This window comes from Leuresthes tenuis, unplaced genomic scaffold (genome assembly GCF_036924035.1).
Source record: "Leuresthes tenuis unplaced genomic scaffold, fLeuTen1.0.hap1 SCAF_11, whole genome shotgun sequence".
Taxonomy (NCBI): domain Eukaryota; kingdom Metazoa; phylum Chordata; class Actinopteri; order Atheriniformes; family Atherinopsidae; genus Leuresthes; species Leuresthes tenuis.
Window position 1 is genome coordinate 24,234,164 of NW_027325365.1, and position 17,832 is coordinate 24,251,995.

The 17,832-nt window shown below is 40.5% G+C and overlaps 1 protein-coding gene across 1 annotated transcript in view; it reads right to left on the reverse strand.

The window, feature by feature from the left end:
• Positions 1-887: 887 nt before the first annotated feature.
• LOC140318410 (matrix-remodeling-associated protein 5) overlaps positions 888-17,832 on the reverse strand; it is a 29,051-nt gene continuing 12,106 nt past the window's right edge. Inside the window, exons 4-17 of the mRNA XM_072396221.1 lie at positions 16,776-16,905; positions 14,655-14,893; positions 13,756-13,907; positions 9,865-12,900; positions 9,460-9,704; positions 8,849-9,134; positions 8,552-8,752; positions 7,880-8,398; positions 7,583-7,754; positions 5,317-5,574; positions 5,045-5,171; positions 3,784-3,864; positions 2,360-3,506; positions 888-2,000 (exon numbers count right to left, since the gene is read on the reverse strand). Of these exons, the coding sequence (XP_072252322.1) occupies positions 1,447-2,000; positions 2,360-3,506; positions 3,784-3,864; positions 5,045-5,171; positions 5,317-5,574; positions 7,583-7,754; positions 7,880-8,398; positions 8,552-8,752; positions 8,849-9,134; positions 9,460-9,704; positions 9,865-12,900; positions 13,756-13,907; positions 14,655-14,893; positions 16,776-16,905 (7,147 nt within the window). The 3' untranslated portion in view covers positions 888-1,446. The remainder of the gene's footprint in view (positions 2,001-2,359; positions 3,507-3,783; positions 3,865-5,044; positions 5,172-5,316; positions 5,575-7,582; positions 7,755-7,879; positions 8,399-8,551; positions 8,753-8,848; positions 9,135-9,459; positions 9,705-9,864; positions 12,901-13,755; positions 13,908-14,654; positions 14,894-16,775; positions 16,906-17,832) is intronic.

The window sequence follows — 17,832 nt, forward strand, 5'->3', positions numbered from 1 at the left end:
CCTCAAAGGTCAGCACTGTTAAGGCAGCTCCATATAATTGATGGTATAAATGGTGGGGCAAAGTTTAAGTGGAGATCTGAGGGGAACATCTGCATAGGGGCAGATTAGTTATTATCTTTGTCGCCTCACTGCGAGGAGGTTCCCAGTTCAAATCTCGACTGAGGCCTATCATTATGTACTTTGCAAGTTCTCCTTGAATGCTTTTGTCCTCCAATAGTCAAGAGACCTACATGTTAGAATAACTGGAGATTCTAAATTGTACCCAGGCTGTACCATGTAGCAACTAATACAGACTGCTTTTGTGCAGTTCTGTGAATAAATCTATCGACATAAATATATATATATGTTTTTATAAATATTTTTCGATCCTGCCAATCTTTATTTGGTTTGAAAGGAAAATTCATAGCAAATAGATTTTCTTTTATTGGGCGTAGGCTCATCTGAGGTGAAAAGTGCTAAGTTGAGTCAGTCATCCAGTTTGATCCATAACTCCTCCCCTGAGGTGCTCATGGAGAGAGAAAAAACAAAACGCTGCATGAATGGGTGAAGAGACAACTGATAAAAACAATACACACCTGTATGTTTTATTCACTTATAAATTATATACTTAAATATTTTTATGTGCACTGGTAAAAGTTCACAACCTACCTACAATGAACCAGTTCATCCCATCATTATGAATGTGAATAAATTATATCGATACATAGTGTAATTCACTGATTAACAATGTAGAGCAGCAAGAGGGAGTAACTATAACCTTATTTAAAAGTCCCTGAAAATTTGTATCATATGGCACCTAAGCACATGGGTAGAGTAGTTTATGACAGATCTACATGTATAAATTATGACATCTCATCAAGGTGAAGTTTAATTTATTTATTTAAATTATTTTCTGTAAAATTTGAAGGGAACTCTCAGAGATATATTAGCTGTGTGATATGAACAACTAATATTTATAAAGTTGAAAACACTGTAAATTATGTTTCTGCTAAAACAGGGACAACAATATGTAGATATGTGGAACAAACAACATTTACATATATAAAACCCAAGAAAGAAGCGCCCTTAAGTCATTGCACTTGCAAAACATGCCTTTCACATCAAAGTAAAAGTAAAATTGTACTGGAAGATATGGGAGTTAACAAACCATAATGTTGTGGAGGAGGATGGGTCGAGAGGGGATGGGGTGGTCGAAATGTGAAATAGCTTTTTAAGGTCAAGTGACAAATGTTTGAGTTTGAACAAACTTCTAACAACAACAACAATAAAAAGAACTTCAGCAACAAAAGTTGACATCGCAGCGCACAGTATCTGAAGCAAAGCCATAAGACAGACAGCTTAAAGTCTGCCAGCAGAGCATCCTTACATTGTACAGTAAAAGTCAGAAAAGGAACATCCCCATCCACTCATTGTCTACAATGAGATTCTCCGGACTGTAACTGTCACTCATACAACTTGTAGGTATGTTGATTTGAAATCTGTTCCAAGGGCATTTTTAGCATTGCATTTGTAAATACCAGAGTGTGTGAGTACAGGGTTTTGTATGACCAGGCTACCCTCCTCTGTCATGTGAATTCCTCCCTGCACAGTATACCGGTTATGTGGAAGCAATGTCGTGCGCCCAGGTAATGTCCATGAGATATCTGGCTTGGGGATACCATTTGCGACACATTTTAGCATCACTGGTGTTCCCCGGATGACTCTGGTAATGGAGGCCAATGTGCTGGTGATCCGTGGTGGGTAAACCATCACTGCGACTGGGTAGGAGAATGCTGATGAACCAAAGGTGTTAGAGGCTTTGCAGATGTATGTTCCTTTGTCAAAAGTGGCCACCTGCCTGACTTGGAGGGTGCCATTGGTGAGGAGAGATATTCGGCCAAAGGTCTGAGGTTTGTCCAAAACAACGCCATTGGGTAGGGTCCATGCGATTGATGCTTTCTGCCAGCCATCCACATTGCAAGGAAGGTTGAGATTGAGGCCATAAGTGATCTTTATCCCACCTGGATAAGTAAACTTATATCAGTAATTAGATTCAATGCAAATCAACAGATATAATAAACAAAACAAGGAAGGCAATACTCTTCACATACTTTTAGAGCACTCGGAAATGTTTAATTCAGTTGACTATGATTCTGTTGTTTTTTTTACCAGTGGTATAATTAATTTTGAACTGAACATCTCTAAATCAAGAACACCTCTGAACACAGATATCATACTCAGGTGCAGACTAGACCAATGACAGAAAGTGGTCTTGCTTGACGAAATTCTGAAGCGGCTACAAAGCATGCGCTACATAGTCTCCATAGTCAACATTTGTTCAGTGGGAATCAGATGAGCCATATAGTTGTTAAATTCATACCTGTAGATCCTCTGATGACTGGCTTTCTGCCAGCCTCCAGGGCATAACGTTTCTCTGCTTGTCCTGCCACATTTTTTGCCAGACACCTGTAGACTCCCTTATCAGTTGCAATTGTTTGAGAGATCCGCAGAGTTCCGTTACCAAAATGGTGGGTGAAGCGTTGAAGTCTAAGACCAGGTGGTAACATTGTCCCATTGGGTAACACCCATAAAAACTCTGGGTTTGGCTTGCCACGAGCAGGGCACTCTAGGATCAATTCACCCCCATCTTGCTTTATTGGTAAGATTTCAATATTGGGAACAGCAAAGCTAGGTTTCTCAGCTAACGATGCCACCTCTAATTCAACTGAAAGCGAGGCTTCACCCAAATGATTTTTAGCTAGACATGTGTACCTGCCTTCATCTGCCTTCCTTACTCCCCTCAGTTCCAAGCTCCCATTTTTATGGACTTGGAAGCGACCTCCAAGGTAGGGTGTTGTGAGTGACTGGCCATAAGGAGTAATCCACCAGACTGTTGGTGCAGGTTTTCCTTCCACTCTGCAATCTAGAAGGGCTGTTTGGTAGGAAATACCCAAAAGCTTTGCAGTACTCTTCCCTTTCATATTGTTAATAAAAGGTTCCTGAGGTTCAACTTCAACTACCATGTTTTTGATATCATCGCCAGCAGAATTCCGTGCCACACATGCATATTTCCCTTCGTCGGCCAGTGTCGACTTCTTCACTACTAACATCCCATCTTCCATAATCCTAAATTTGTCTGATGACACTGGTATCACATCCTTTCGCGGAGAGATCCACATGATTCTTGGTGTAGGTTCCCCAGTTGCCTGACAACTCAATTTAGCTGATTCCCCTAATTTTACTGTAACCAGTGATTGTGATTTGAATCCAATTTGTGGAGCATTTGGTCCCACTTTGACATTCACTTTTCTTTCATCTTTGCCAAGTTTGTTCTTAGCATGGCAAGTGTAGTCACCCTCATCTTTTTTGCCTATCTGCTGCAGAAGTAACGTTCCATTCCCAAACATGACATAGCGGCGACTACGAAGGCCGCTGTCATCTGACTGAAGAGCATTGTTGATTAAAGTTCCATCAGGAAGACTCCAGGAAACCTCTGGGTCAGGGAGGCCAGTTGCAACACAGTCCACCTGAGGTGAGTGGAACAGAAAGACAAATGCAACAATGTTTATTTCTACTAACAACTGGACAATTGGGTCATAACTAGGTTAAATACAAGATTAAAAGCAACAGGAAGCCAATAATAGATGTTTTATATGACTACACAACCCACCCTGACCAGAGGCCCAGGATTTATTTTTTGTCAGATAGATGGTATTGACAACAAGTCCACAGTTTGAAACTGAACTAATTATGTCTGAGAAAGGATATTCAGCTTTAATTCAACTTTGAGCTTCAACCACATACCTGGAAATTTTCTCCAAAAGTGACCCTGGTCTGTGCAGTCTTGACATGTTCAATTCTGGGAGGGGTCATCAACACCTCTAACTGTTAAAGTAAACACATTAAGGAGGTGGTTGAAAAAATAAAATGAAAATACTAACAATTAGTCATTTATCTACAAATTGGCAGAGTAAAAATCATCTAAAAATCAGCTGCATCTGGGAATCTTTCTCCTTTTGTCTGTTCTTTACTTGTTCCTTGAAATTATTTATACAATATACTTAAAGCATGGCCAGCATGTTGCTAGGGACCTATGTGAGTGCACTTGTGTGCTTGAGGTCATCTGGATTAGGGGTCTCTTTAGCAGGTCTTCTCCTTTTCTGTGGGTTAGGGTTATGTCTGGAGTGGTTCCCAAGTCCCCGCTGATGCAAGGAAACTTCTTAACAGGTGATATGCAATCATCTGTGAGCACACAGATTATGTGGCAATTCAGGCTTTATGATTGATTTGTAGTAACAAAGATAATCCCACAAGTTCATATAGCAAGCCTATAACAGCAGGCACATGAACCAGTACTTCTAATCTCAAAGAAAACTGACACATAAGTAGAGACTTTGATCACTGAAACATTGAAATACAAGCTGCTATATGTTATCCTTCAGCCAGGTGGTTTGTTATACAACTATTGGTAAAGTCAGTCTTCAAAACTCTTTTGAAAATAGCAGACACTTTGAAAAACCACATGGCATTGGATGGAACCATCAGACATTGCCTATTACAAGCTAAATCGGGCAATCAGATTACTTGTTCCTGTCAACATTATAAACTACTGTCAAAACTAAAACGCCTCCAAAGCTGCCAGTAGTAGTGACCAATCGACAAACTATGGCTTGGCCAAAACTGCAGCTTAAAGTCTGTCTAGATGATTCTTTTGTGATTGTGATCTTGTAAAAAAAATGCATATCTAGTGCATCGCAAAGTATGTTTTAACCAGTCTTCATGTAGCAAAAAAAAAAGTGTTAGGAAAGACCTCATTTGTGATTCTTGAAAGAAAATGCAAAAATCTATTTAGATTTTCTTTAACCCTTAAAGACCTGGTGAGATTGTAACGCTGGAGCCTTTTTTTAAATCCTGACGGGATACATAGGCCTTTGAGTGTTAACAAGATATAGATTTCTATTTAAGAAAAAGTGCCATGAGTTAGAAAATAGACTGAGACCAACTGTTAAGAATTGGTAGCAAAATAAACCTCAGGGCTATCTGTCACTATCTGTTCTGTTCGTACCTGGAAGAGTTCCATGTCTTCTCCATTGGGACGCTGAAAGATACACTGGTAATTTCCACCATCGAGCTCTGTTAGCTGTAGAATCCTTAGAGTCCCATTACGGAATACTTTAATTGGTCTCTCTGGGCTGAAGGAGGATGGCAGAAGACAAATGTGTTTTAGATTAAAGCAGTCAATGAAGTTCAATGGCACCTTAAACCTTTTCACGTATTTTAAAATTTCATCAGTGCTGTGGCAGTCCATGGAGTCACAATGTCAGATATTTCATTTGCCTGTATCGATGCTCGAGGATGGTTTTGGAAGGCAGCTGCCAGACAGTCCCTCTTGGGGATCCAGTGGATTCAGGACAGTGGAGGTAGACAGCAGAACCATACATAGCTGAGACTTTATGTTGGCGTGATGGAGAGACGTGGCGGTGGGTAGGAGGGATGGGAAGAGGAGGAGGTTGGAGGAAGGAGGAATCTTCTCTCACCTCCAGCTGAACTGTTCTTTTGGCGATTCCCACTGTATTAATGGCCAAACACTCATACCTGTGAAGATTGACAGCAGCTTGATGACATCTTTTCATGACAATCTCCTCCATCCTAGAGCCTCCCATACATGGTCAGGCAGTACTTGTTATAAGACATGCAAAGGCCTCAAAGATTGGCACATTTAATGAAGAGGCCATTAAGTACTACAGTTAAAAGAGATGTAACATTTGTATTCTTAATTTCTGTTGCTACAAATTGAATAGATCAGCTGTTGATAATGTTTAGAACAGGTAAAGAAATATGACTATAGGCCATACATATGCTCATGTAACTTTCTGCCCAATGTGAATAACAATGTTTATCTCCTGGTACTTTAAGCTATTTTTATGGACTATGATTAGCAATACAATTAGTCAATAAAGATGAGTACATTCCAGTTTTTCCAGCATAAAACAAACCATTTGAAATATGCTTCCTTTAGAGAAAAGACCAAATGTTGGAAGATTACTCAGTCAGTGTGTAATTCAATCTTGTCTTGGATGTTTACAGCCAGATGAGCTGAAAAGTTGCTCCTTTTGCAACTACTGTAAGGTTTCTATGTTACCCTAACCCTAATCAATGCTCACTGCCTGGCCACTTGGATTTATCTAAGCAAATAGGTAAGAGCCTCCTATTGAAAAAGTACCGCAATGATTATTTAACAATGACTACTTAACCCAAAGTGATGCCGGGAGCAGCTTCTCATTTCTTAAACAACCATATCAGAAGACACATCCTGTGGTCATAGAAAATTTAGGTCTGTTTTAGAGGGGTCAAATCATTGGACTGCATCAAACAAACTGGGTTAAAAACTACACATTATTAAAACCTGAAAGGATCGCAGGTGACCATCATCTTTCAAGAAGAAATGTGGGTGAAAGAAAATCTAGAATGACCGCGATTGGAGATCGCTTCAAATGAAAGAAAATCAAGAGTAGGATGCATGATAATGTTTGATATTGAAAGTAAGAGCATTCCCACAAGCACATTGATAAGTGAACTCCAGGTATTGGGACTAAACAGTTATGTGGCTTCAAGAAAACCATTTATAAGTTAAGTTGTGTGGTCTGATGAGTCTAGATTTACAGTTTCAGAATAATGGATGCATAAGAGGAGCAGCAGATGAAGTGGTGGAACCATTAAAGCCTGCCATACAAAGCTATGCAGCCAGCATTATGATAAGGGGTCGCTTCAGGTGGTCAGGCCAAGGTTCAGCAATGTTATGTGCCCCAAAAGGTAGGTCAGCTGACTCCCTGAAGATGTTAAATGACCAGGTTTTTCCATCAATAGATTTTGTTCTTGACTACACCAATATTGATAGGGCTCAAATTGTAAAAGTTGAGAAGAGGGAGCATGAGATGTAATTTTCAAAAATGGATTGTCCACCACAGAGTCTGAAACTTGACCCATTGAAAATCTTTGAGATGTGCTGGAGAAGAGATTTTGCAACAGTCCGACTCTCCCATCATCAGTATAAGATCTTGGAGAAAGGTTAATGCAACTGTGGACAGAAATAAATATTTTGACATAACAAAAGCTGAATGAATCAATGCATCTGCAAATACTGTCTGTAATACAGTAATAAAATCTAAAACTGGTCAAACAAAATGTAAGAGTATTGCTTGATAAGGCACCGCCCCTATTCCACATCAGCTTCACAAAAATTTAAAACTTAAATGAATAAGTAATTGGGCAAAAACTTTGTTTATGTCCCAGAAAGTAGGATAAGTCATCAATATTTTTGAGACATTTTTCATGAAATGAAAAACTGTGAGCAAAAAAAACACCTGCAAAATTATTTTTTTTGTCATTGTTGGATCAGAAATTGGTGTAAAGAGGATCAATAGTACAAGACAAATCAATAGAAAAAGGACTTAAACCACACTCTTGATTGGGAAATTTAAGAACACGTGTGAAGATTCATAGGTGTTGATACCTGCATCTCCTTATTTAAGGTGATATTTGACTGGCACACGCAGACAGACAAGCATATCAAAGCAGACAAAAAGAGGTGCACATCTCATACCTCCCTCCATCAGATGGGAGAAGATTCTTCACAAACAGTGTGCCGTTGGGGAAGACGAATAGCCTGCGTCCGAGAAATTGTGATGGTTTAACGTGGATGCCCTCTGGTAGCGTCCATTTCAGAGCAGGCACTGGCTCACCCTTCACAGAGCAGTGAACATACACACTCCTGCCTATTTAAGTGGGATTTTATCAGTTAAAATAAAAGAATAGTTTAAATTTTGTTGTCAGCCACATAGAAGATGTTTCGTCAATAGGATGTACTTTTATCATATACATTTTCATTTTTGTCTCATACCTGTTTGAATGATCACTGTGTCTGTTGCTCCTTCACCTATGCTTGGAGGCAGGGCTGCCACATGGAGGTGATAAGTTATTGTATCAGCACCGGCTGCATTGCTTGCAATGCATTTATAGTCTCCTTTGCTAGAGAAATTGGCAGAATGAATTTGCAAGGTTCCATTCTGAAGCAGAGACATTGAAAAGAGTAGAGTGTGAACTGTCCCAGCTTCTCGAACAAATGTCCTGTCTGGGAGAATCCAGGAAATTTGGGCTGGTGGTTTTCCAGAGGCAAGGCAATCCAAAGTCACACTTTTCCCTAAGTAGATTGCTATCTCTGTGGACTTGGGCGGTTGGATCTTGGGGGCTTCAGTCTGAACAGCTAAAGTGATGACCATCCGATCTGATCCAAAGCTGTTGTGGGCTGTGCACAGGTACTGCCCTCGATCCTGAAGTTGGATATTTCTAATAACAAAGGTTCCATTTTTGAAGACTTCAAAACGGGGACCATGTTTGGTGTTGGCTGGGATGGTGGCACCTGTTGAGACAGCATGCAAGACAAAGGGGAAAAAAGGGGAGATTCTTTACAACCACTGCCTTCAGTGCCCATCAGTAATTGTTTGAAAAAGAAGAAGAAAAAAACAAAACAATGGCAAACCCAACTGGGTAAATAAGATGTATTGTATCTTACCTGTGGAAACCTTTGTCCATGCGATGGTGGGATCAGGATTCCCAGTAGCTTTGCATGGCAGCAACACATCATTCTCTGCCAGCACTGACACACTTGCTGTGGTCACTGTAGTGATGCGGGGTTTCATCCCTCCACCTCCTGGCCCCAACAGCCATGGGAAAGGAGGTGCAGCTGTGGGATGCCTAGAGCTGACTCGTCCTGCTTAGAAATAGGACACAGCAAAAAAAAACTAAAATCATTCAACACTTTTCCTATTCAAGATCTTTCATTTACATTTAATTTCTGCTCTGCACATACCTCCAACAGGCCACCCACCTCCAAAGAGAGCCAGAGAGGTGGTGGGGTGGTGCGGAAGAGGGGTCGGGTTGAAACCGAAGAATGAGGGGGATGAAGGTTTAGCGGGGTTTGAGGGCAGCAGGTGGTACGTGTAAGGAGCAGTGGGTGCTGGTGGTTTAGGGCTGTGTGGCCTTTGTAAGGTTGGAGTGTTGGGTTTATGTGTGATGGGGGGTGGAGGATTGTAATAGTTACTGCGAGGTTTAGGTGTCACTATCCTCCCCAACTGAACGATGCGATCGAGCTGCGCCTGGAAAAATCAAAAGCATTCAGTTTCCAAGTGAATATTTAAATACAGCTGTAATCAGAAGAAGTTGCGTTGAAATCAAATAGAGATAAAGAACAAGTTAGCAAACCTTTTTTATGTTTTTTGATGGAGAAATAATGGAAAACACCCAATCATAGAAGCATTGATTTTTTCTTAAAATGCTGAGTAAGTACAGGCGTGCAAAGACCCTAGATGATAAATGATGTATATCCATTATTTTGCATATAGGGACAGATATTTTATATATACAAAAGCAAACAACAGAGAAGACATGACTTCTCATGCATACCCACAACCCGTCTTATACCTGTCTGTATCTGTTCCTCAGCCTTGATAGAAATAGATGATCTCTTGCTGGGGCGAGAGGTTGATTTGGATGATGATGATGAGTATTGGATAGTATGAATCTGGAGTTATCTGTGCCTGGAACAGTAGCAGTGGGTTTTACTGTTTCAGCTATGATCTCTGGTCGGTTGGTCACAAACGAGCCGTGAGCCCAAGGGTGGGGGAGAGACCAGGGTCGATGGGTGGCAGCAGGGTGAGACCCAGGACCTAAGAGGAAACCATGCTTTGTAACTAGAATCGGAGTGACATATTTTAACATTACACCAATTCTGTATTAGTAGGTCAAATAAAACCTATTTATTGTTGATTTAACTTAATTTGACATAAGTTTTATAAAAGGAAATCATTACGCAACAGCTGTATTTACCTTGTCTCGGGTGGGGTAATGATCTTTGACCTGGCCAGGAAGGGTAGATGGGGTAGTAATGTTGAGGATGGTGTTGTGAAGGCCAGCGGGAGGTTGGAGGAACTCTGGGTGGCTGGGAATGCCTTCCTGGATTCATTTCAACTTGTCTTCCTGCATTTCTATTTTGGTTTGTGAGTGTTTTCCTGGAACTGGTAGTTTGTCCTCTTCCCTGGTTGGTTTGGTGAAGCCAAGGATGAAGTGGCTCCATTATGGGGAAATTGTAGATTTCAGGCTTTTCAGTTGGCTTGTTTACCATTTTATCCTCTTTCTGTGTGACCTCTTCTTTTAATCTGCCTCTTGTTGAAAACACCTTGGTGGGTGTAGGTTTTGCATGGGTTGGTGTATCTTTTTCAGGTAGAGGTCGAATGTTAGGTCTTGGTCTGTTATGTGCTGGTAACCTGATCTTATCGTGCACGTTATAGCTCTCACTAACCAACTCTATTTTGGAGTTTTGTTTGTCTTTCTCATTGCCCTCTGTTGGTATTCTGTGCTTTTCTTGCTCCTCCATTGGCATTATATCCTCCCTCTCCTTCTGTTGAACAACATTTTTATTGTTCCTGCCATCCTCCTCAGTTTGTCTCATCTCCACTCTCTCCATCTCAGTTTTCTCAACGTTTACAGGGTCTTTGGAAATCCTTAGAAATTGACTATCTAGCTTTGGAGTGGCAATCGTTTCTGGATTAGGTAAATTTTGTCGATCTACATGAGGACTACTTTCTATAAGTGATGGAGAAGTGGTAATGCTTCCTCCGGGATTTTGATTGTTCTGGGGGGTTTCATTAGTTAAATCTACCTTGTAGTTATATTCCTCATAGTACTCGTCATCATCGTCTATCTGATACTCCTCAGATAAGGCTTCATTGTATTCTACCGTTGGAACAGCTATTGTTGTTGTAGTAGCAGAGGTAGTTGTAGTGGTAGTTGTAGTTGTACTTATAGTTGTGGTGGTTGTTGTTGGGATGGTAGTTGCCACTGGGCGAATAGTTGTTTGGGGCTTGTTTGAGGAGTGGGAAAGATGTGGATAGATTCTCCTCATTGGGGGTTTTCTTTGTCTGTGAGGGGGCCTTCTCCTGTTAGACCAACCAGGAACAAATTTGGAGTTTCTTCTTCCCTCACCAAGGTGCTTATTTTCTGGTTGTTTGATGGGTTGATTAGTTCCAGCAATGTGGGGGTCTGTGACAGCCTCTACTTTTTCTATGATCCCATCAACATGCTGTTGGGATGGTGTGGCGCTTACTGGTAAAGCAGATTGTAAAACCTTTGGCTGATTTTCCAATGTTTCAGATACTTTATATATGGTAGACTTTGTTTTCTCAATGTATTGAGGTGTTGAAATGTGGTGTAAGTTGTTTGCAGTCACAAGTGTAGTTTCAGTTTGGACTGTTACAGTACTGGGCTCCTCTAGTGACTGCTCTGTTGGCAGAGCAACACTTGGTCTAGCATTAGCTTTAGCCAATATCTCCGCCCAACGATTTGGATCTAATTCTTTAACAGATTTATTGGGTTTTCTCTTTGAATCTCTCATCCGTGTCCTTTTAAAAAAAGGCTTTCTTTGTGGTGCTCCTACCTTTTCCGGGAGGTCTGTAGCAAAAGGACGTTTAATTTCTTGATAATCTTCCCCTGAACCCTCTCCTTCCTCCACACCAAGTGGTAAGATTGGCTGCTCTCTTTCAGTCTGTACTTTGGACTTATCTGTAGCCTTGTCTCCTGTGACTTCTACTATGTGGGACAGCATGTCAACCCCATACAGATTAGAGGCCAAGCAGCTATATTCACCTGCATCATCTTGTGTCAACTTCTTAACCACCAAAGTCCCATTTTCCATCACTTCTGCCCTTCTCGTCTGCTGTGTGGGTAGGAGAACTTGGTTTTTGGGCAGGTACCACATGGTTTGGCTAGGTTGAACTGAGGTCACTTCACAAGGAAGAGAGAGAGAGTTCCCTTTCTTAACTATAATTTTCTGACCATTAAAAGCTGTGGGACCAAGTGAACGTTCTTTGATGGTAAGTCTCAATGACATCATGTCCACACCGGCTTTGGTTCTAATGACACAGTGGTAGAGACCTGAGTCAGATAGAGTGGCATTCAAAATTACAAGCTGCCCTCTTTCTGAAATTTCTATCTTATCCGTAGCCTCTTCCACAGTGGACAAATCTGGAAGCATCCACTCCACTTTCACCTCTGGATCAGAGGTAATGACACTGCACTCCAAAAGAATCTTTGAACCATCGAGAGCAGATTGAATTCGCTCAGCTGTCCCTCTACGAATTAGTGCCCAAGAAGTAGTAACGTCATTGTCATCCTCTTGTCCCCTGTGGCTGTTGATGTCCTCTGTTATTAAAGTAGTGAAATCCATAACCAGTTTCTTTGTTGTTGTCTGCTGCCTATTTAGTTTCAAAGTGACTCTGGGCTGAAGCAGCCATGAAGGTTCTGCTACCAAATACCCTTTTAACTCTGTGAAATATGGGGAATTTTCATTTACTGCTTGGACATACTGATAGGTCAGTCTGCTTGTATTTCCTCTCAGTTGACCTCTTTCCAAAATGGCTGGGCTTTCATAGTAATATGCAACCAATTGCCACAGATTTTGCAACATTTCTCGATCAATCTCGCACTCAAGGACTGTCATCAATGATACATTTACAGACAACTCCCCAGGTGACTGTGGATTTATACTCCATGTCATGGGTGAACTGTCTCCTGGATGGCGCACATCACACGCCACATGAGCATTGTTTCCATGGCTGTCCGAGAGAACGATGGTAAGGTGGCCTAAAGGTTTTTCTAAATCTCGAGTGTATGGGACATCTGGCTCTGCTTCTGATTCAGCCCACACTGGATTGTCCCACTGTTTGAGAGGGGAGCGAAGAATTGGACGTTCACAAGTAAGCTTGTCTGCTGTTAACCCTAGCAACTGTGTTCCATTCAGATGTTGAGGAAAAGAGCACTGAGGGCACGTCTCACTGGAGCCGCGCTCCTTCTTACATTTGACTACTCCTGGAAGAAAGAGAGAGTTGACAGTTGGGGAGATGTACACAGTGGGAGATGCCAGTAATAATAAAGTATAAAGAATGCCAAGAAGAGGGTAAATTGTAATTGGGGTTACAGATAAAATGTAATCTCTATCATCTTCTAAAGTTCTGATCCTATTTTCTGTTGATGTGGGTTATAAACATGATACATTGTCAACAGTGTTGATGATACAAACAGCAAGCATATGGGGCTGATCAAAAATGTTTTGCTAGGATATCACAAATCAATGACAGATATGTCTGGAAAATTACAAAATGAGAATGAAGGGTAAACTATTTGGTCATTTTATTGGAGCCAAAAAAAGGAGAATTAATTAGGAGTTTACATGGCCTCATGGGAGTACTGCAACAATAGTGCTATTTCTTATTCCTCATCTGTGCAAAAAGGATGTCCCCATTAACCCGCTGCTGTTCCACCTTGGTAATTCACACATGCCAGACAGAGGTGTCTCAGCCCCACATCTATGTGTGCTTACACATATGAAGAAAGTGTCCAAAAATAAGCCGTGTGTTGTTTCGAGCATTTTGTTTAGAACTTGCACTCACACACATAGCCGTTTTGTCTCTGTTACTACCTCCTTTTGTTGAGTCAATGTCTAAGCAGTTGACAGCATAAATGGCATGGACAGAATGGATGGTACGTAGGAAGAAAATACTGTGGTTCGGAAAATGACCTGAAATCTCATTTGTTTCAGAACTGAATGTAAAACGTTCAGATATTCTGTTTATGAAAAACGTTACCAAAGAAATCAAGAACAGATACTACTAACATTTCTACTGTGATAAACTAAGACTTATGTATTCACTCATATGTCCTTACCGTCATGTGTGGTGCTCCATTCCACCAACCAGTGGAGCTGACAGTCACAGGACCAGGGATTACCATGCAGCATGAGGAGCTCAAGCCTGGGAGCTGTCTTTAGAGCTGCGGCAGGCAGTTGTTCCAGCAGGTTGTCTGATAGGTGTAGGTGTCTAAGACCAAAATACCATATTATTTTCTTCAACCGTTGGTCTCCGAGACAGGGTATATTCTTTAATGCATTGTTGATAAAGAAGGGAAACAAAGACACTTTAATACTCCCAACTCCTCGCTCAGGGAATGTCAGCTCAGAGAACTTTCTTTTACAACATCCCCAGCATAGACAGCTCTTCCTTTGTGTGGCCACTAACCCAATCACCTGGGATATCTGCAATTGTTGCTGCAGTATTTTACCACTGACAGCTAACATTAATGTTTGTTGAAAGTTACACAGCTATGCTAGCCAACTGTAATTGGCTTAGCTTGCTAGAAGGCTAATTACATAATACATATATAAATTCTTTAACAAGCTCCTATTTTTTATCTTTTTTTAGTTTGGAACCTTTTTTTAAACTGCAAAGTGTTGAACAGTTGTTTAGTTCTCTCCTTACTCAGTTCGCAGTTCCCTTTGTTTGAACTTTGAAATCTTACTTAACATAGCTGAATAACTTGAGCACTCCACATCGAAGGGAACTACTGAGTGACTGGAACATACCCAAAGGTCTACCTGTTAGGAGTTGAGAGTATCAATCAAGAACTCTGCATAAAAGCATACAAACATCATTATTATACTGATCAAACTTCTGTAAGCAGGGTGCAAGGTCCCCTCATTATCTAAAGATGTGCTACAAATATGAATATTCTGTACTAAAGTTCATTTAAATTTTAACATGAATGTCACCTCTTCTCTAGTTTCTTACTTAAGTCCAGAAGTCCAAAAGCTTCCTAGTATTGACACTGTTATAAAGGTATGAGGGTGGATCTCTTTGAGAAGGTTCCCCTCCAGTTGCAGGAGTTTTAGTGCGGTCAGGCCAGAAAAGGTGTAGGGTTCAATAAAGTCTATAAGGTTGTGGTCCAGGTGGAGACGGACCAAACCAACCAGACCCTCAAACAGACCAGGATTCACAGATGTTAGCTTGTTGTAACTCAGCTTCAAGATCTGTAAAAGAAAGAAAGAGACAGGATGTACTTGCATTTACCAAACATAAAAAACCACCCAGCAGTGATTGAATTAGGAGACAGAAAGACCCCCGACCCCCCCCACCAGATGTTCAGGACATCTGGCTGATGAAGCTCTCATGGATAAAGAGTAATCAGATGTAATTGTGTTTCACCTCACTTGAGTAATGTGAATTATACAAAGTCCAGAGTTTCTCATTTTACTTGTGATGCATTTGCATAGATCCTTGCTCTGCTTGAATTGCTAATTCAGCCTGTGATTTGAACCATATGAGCAGCACTGAAGCAATCAAATTGCAGCTGATCACTGGCTTAAATGTGGTTTAGATAGAAGATTATTTCTTTGTTTCTGTTTCTGCAAAACACAGTCTGCATTTGTGTTCGGGAGACCCATTACTGCGTGATTAATTTTTCTTGTGATATGCCTGCATTGAAGAAATCTAATGTCAAATATGAAAGAAACTCACTTGACATAAGGCATGTCATTAAGAGCTGAACTTGGACACAGAGTTAAGTCTCCACTTATGGCTTAACAAAGTCTTTTTTATCACAAATTACTGCAGCAAAGATTCTGAGGCAGATGTGAGGAAAACAACATGCGCAAAACATTCAAGAAGGTTTCTAAGAGTGCTTTACACAAATCAAAAATGTTACAATTGCCATCAGTACACAAGCACTTTCAGTTGAGTTGGATCTGCTGAAACAATTGGACCAGAACAGAAAACCAAAGTATCTTTTAGTAGACTTGAGTTAAGTCCAGTAAATTATGGAAGTTAATTATTGCTGATTGAGGCCCAAAGTGAGCAATGAATTTTTTTTTTTTTAGTTTGTTTAGAGCTAAGCACAGAAAATTTATATAGTACTGGATAAAACTTACGAACCACCCCTCATTCCTTTACGTGTTGCCAGGAAAATGGGAAACAACTGCAGTGATTTATAGAAACGTGTGCAAACATGAAATGAAAAAGGAAATTAAATGGAAAAAATACTTTATCCATTCCAAAAGTAAATTATAATGTTTCAGTAAAATGTTTTAATATTATTTATTATAAGCAGTTGCTGGGATTATGGGCCAGTCTTCTCTTTGTTTACAAGGCCATGATGACCTCAGCCAAGATAGCTCTGGCACTAACCTTACTAACTGGACTTTTATATGCTTGCACATAAATGTACAGCAACAAGCTGACTATATCAAATATTAGCATAAAAACACATCATGGAAAATGCTGCTACATAAATCAACAGTCCAACAACACCCGGCGCTATTGTCACCAGTTAGGACCAGACCCAATTGGATCCCTAGTTAGTGGGACAACTATAAGAACAAAGTGAGCAAATTTTAATATGTCCAGGACATCGCTGTTACATTTGACAGGGCAGGAAACTGTGATGCAATCGCCTGTCAATCATGTCAGTAAAAGTGGCATAAACACTGTATCTTTGCATTTTCATGTGATTTTTAATTTTTTCATTATCTTTTTAGGAGGACAAACCATATGTTTTATAATAGGATTGTTTACGCGTACTTACCTTTAATCTTGGATTTAGTTTGAGTTGGCAGAGCAAACAAAAAAGGAGGAGCTACAAATAGCGTTAGATGAATAAAGGTTGAAAAATGGTTTAAAAAAAAAGGGCTGCTTGAAAAAACAGACGATGAAGAAACTTTGAAAATACTTCAGAAAGCATGGAGACCCCATTGGACGAGACTACTTTAAAAGATCAGGAGAACATTTGTATGTTTGAAAGCAAAATATAGAGAAATGTGTGGTCACTCAAGACTTTTGCACAGTAATGTTGAAAATGGCTCCATTCACTGTCTTTAGATGCAAACATGCACACAGACACAAACACCCAAACGATACCTGTAGTGACCTCAGGCTGTAGAACGCTCCGGGGTGGACTGTGCTGATGTCGTTGCCGTGCAACATGAGCATTTCCAGCTGCCGTAGTGACCTGAGTTCTGACCCCTCCACCTCTGTCAGGCTGTTATAACTGTAAGTTAGAGAAAATATACAGAACTTGTGATACTTGAACGAGTAACAAAGGATCATAGGCCACTGGAAAAACGATGAGGGGAAAGGTATAACACTAATTATTTGGAATTCTGCGTCTTTTATTCTCATAAGACAGCAGTGCTCTGCGTTTATGTGGCTGCAGCACATAATCATATGTGCAACCAAAGTACAAAGAATTTTTGCAAAACCTTTTTTTTTTTTTTTTAGAGTTCAGGTTTCAGAATATTGCAATAGGCACACTGTGTGGAACAGTGGACACCAGAACCAAAGATTATTCACACAAAAAAATACAGCAAAGCAACAAATCACTGTATCTGCTGGCAGGAACTGGCAGAGCTTGATAGTTTTCACCATATGTCAGAGCTGTCAACAATGAGAAGCAGGGCTGTATCGACTGACCATCCTGCGCTGCAAAACACAAAGCACACAGTTGTGTGCTTCCCAGGGCGCAGCTATCCCTCCTCAATTGAACACACATGGGAGATTCCAAAGTTTGCGTTTTTCCACCACCGTCCATAAAAACAGTGAACTCACAATATATCATGCAGAGTGCACTTTCATCTAGAGTGTCTTTCAGTACCGTGAATGCACACATTTTAGTGTAGGTTTCCCCATTGGGAACTGAACCTCTAGCCTTGGCAGGTTAATGTTTTGCTCTTATACCATAACGAAAGCTTCTGCATTCCTTCAGTATATTGGAGATCTGGGCATTTACAGAGCAAACATTTGAGCAGATTGCAGCCAGAGTAAAAACTAAACCGTCATGAACATGACATTTGTCATATTCCTTTTTGGTAAAGACTCAGTGGCCTTTGTTTGCATGCAGGGTGTGCAGAGCTTCTGGTATTTGTGTTAAACATAGCCATACAAATTCTGTTTTCATTTTTCCTACACTTCATATTTA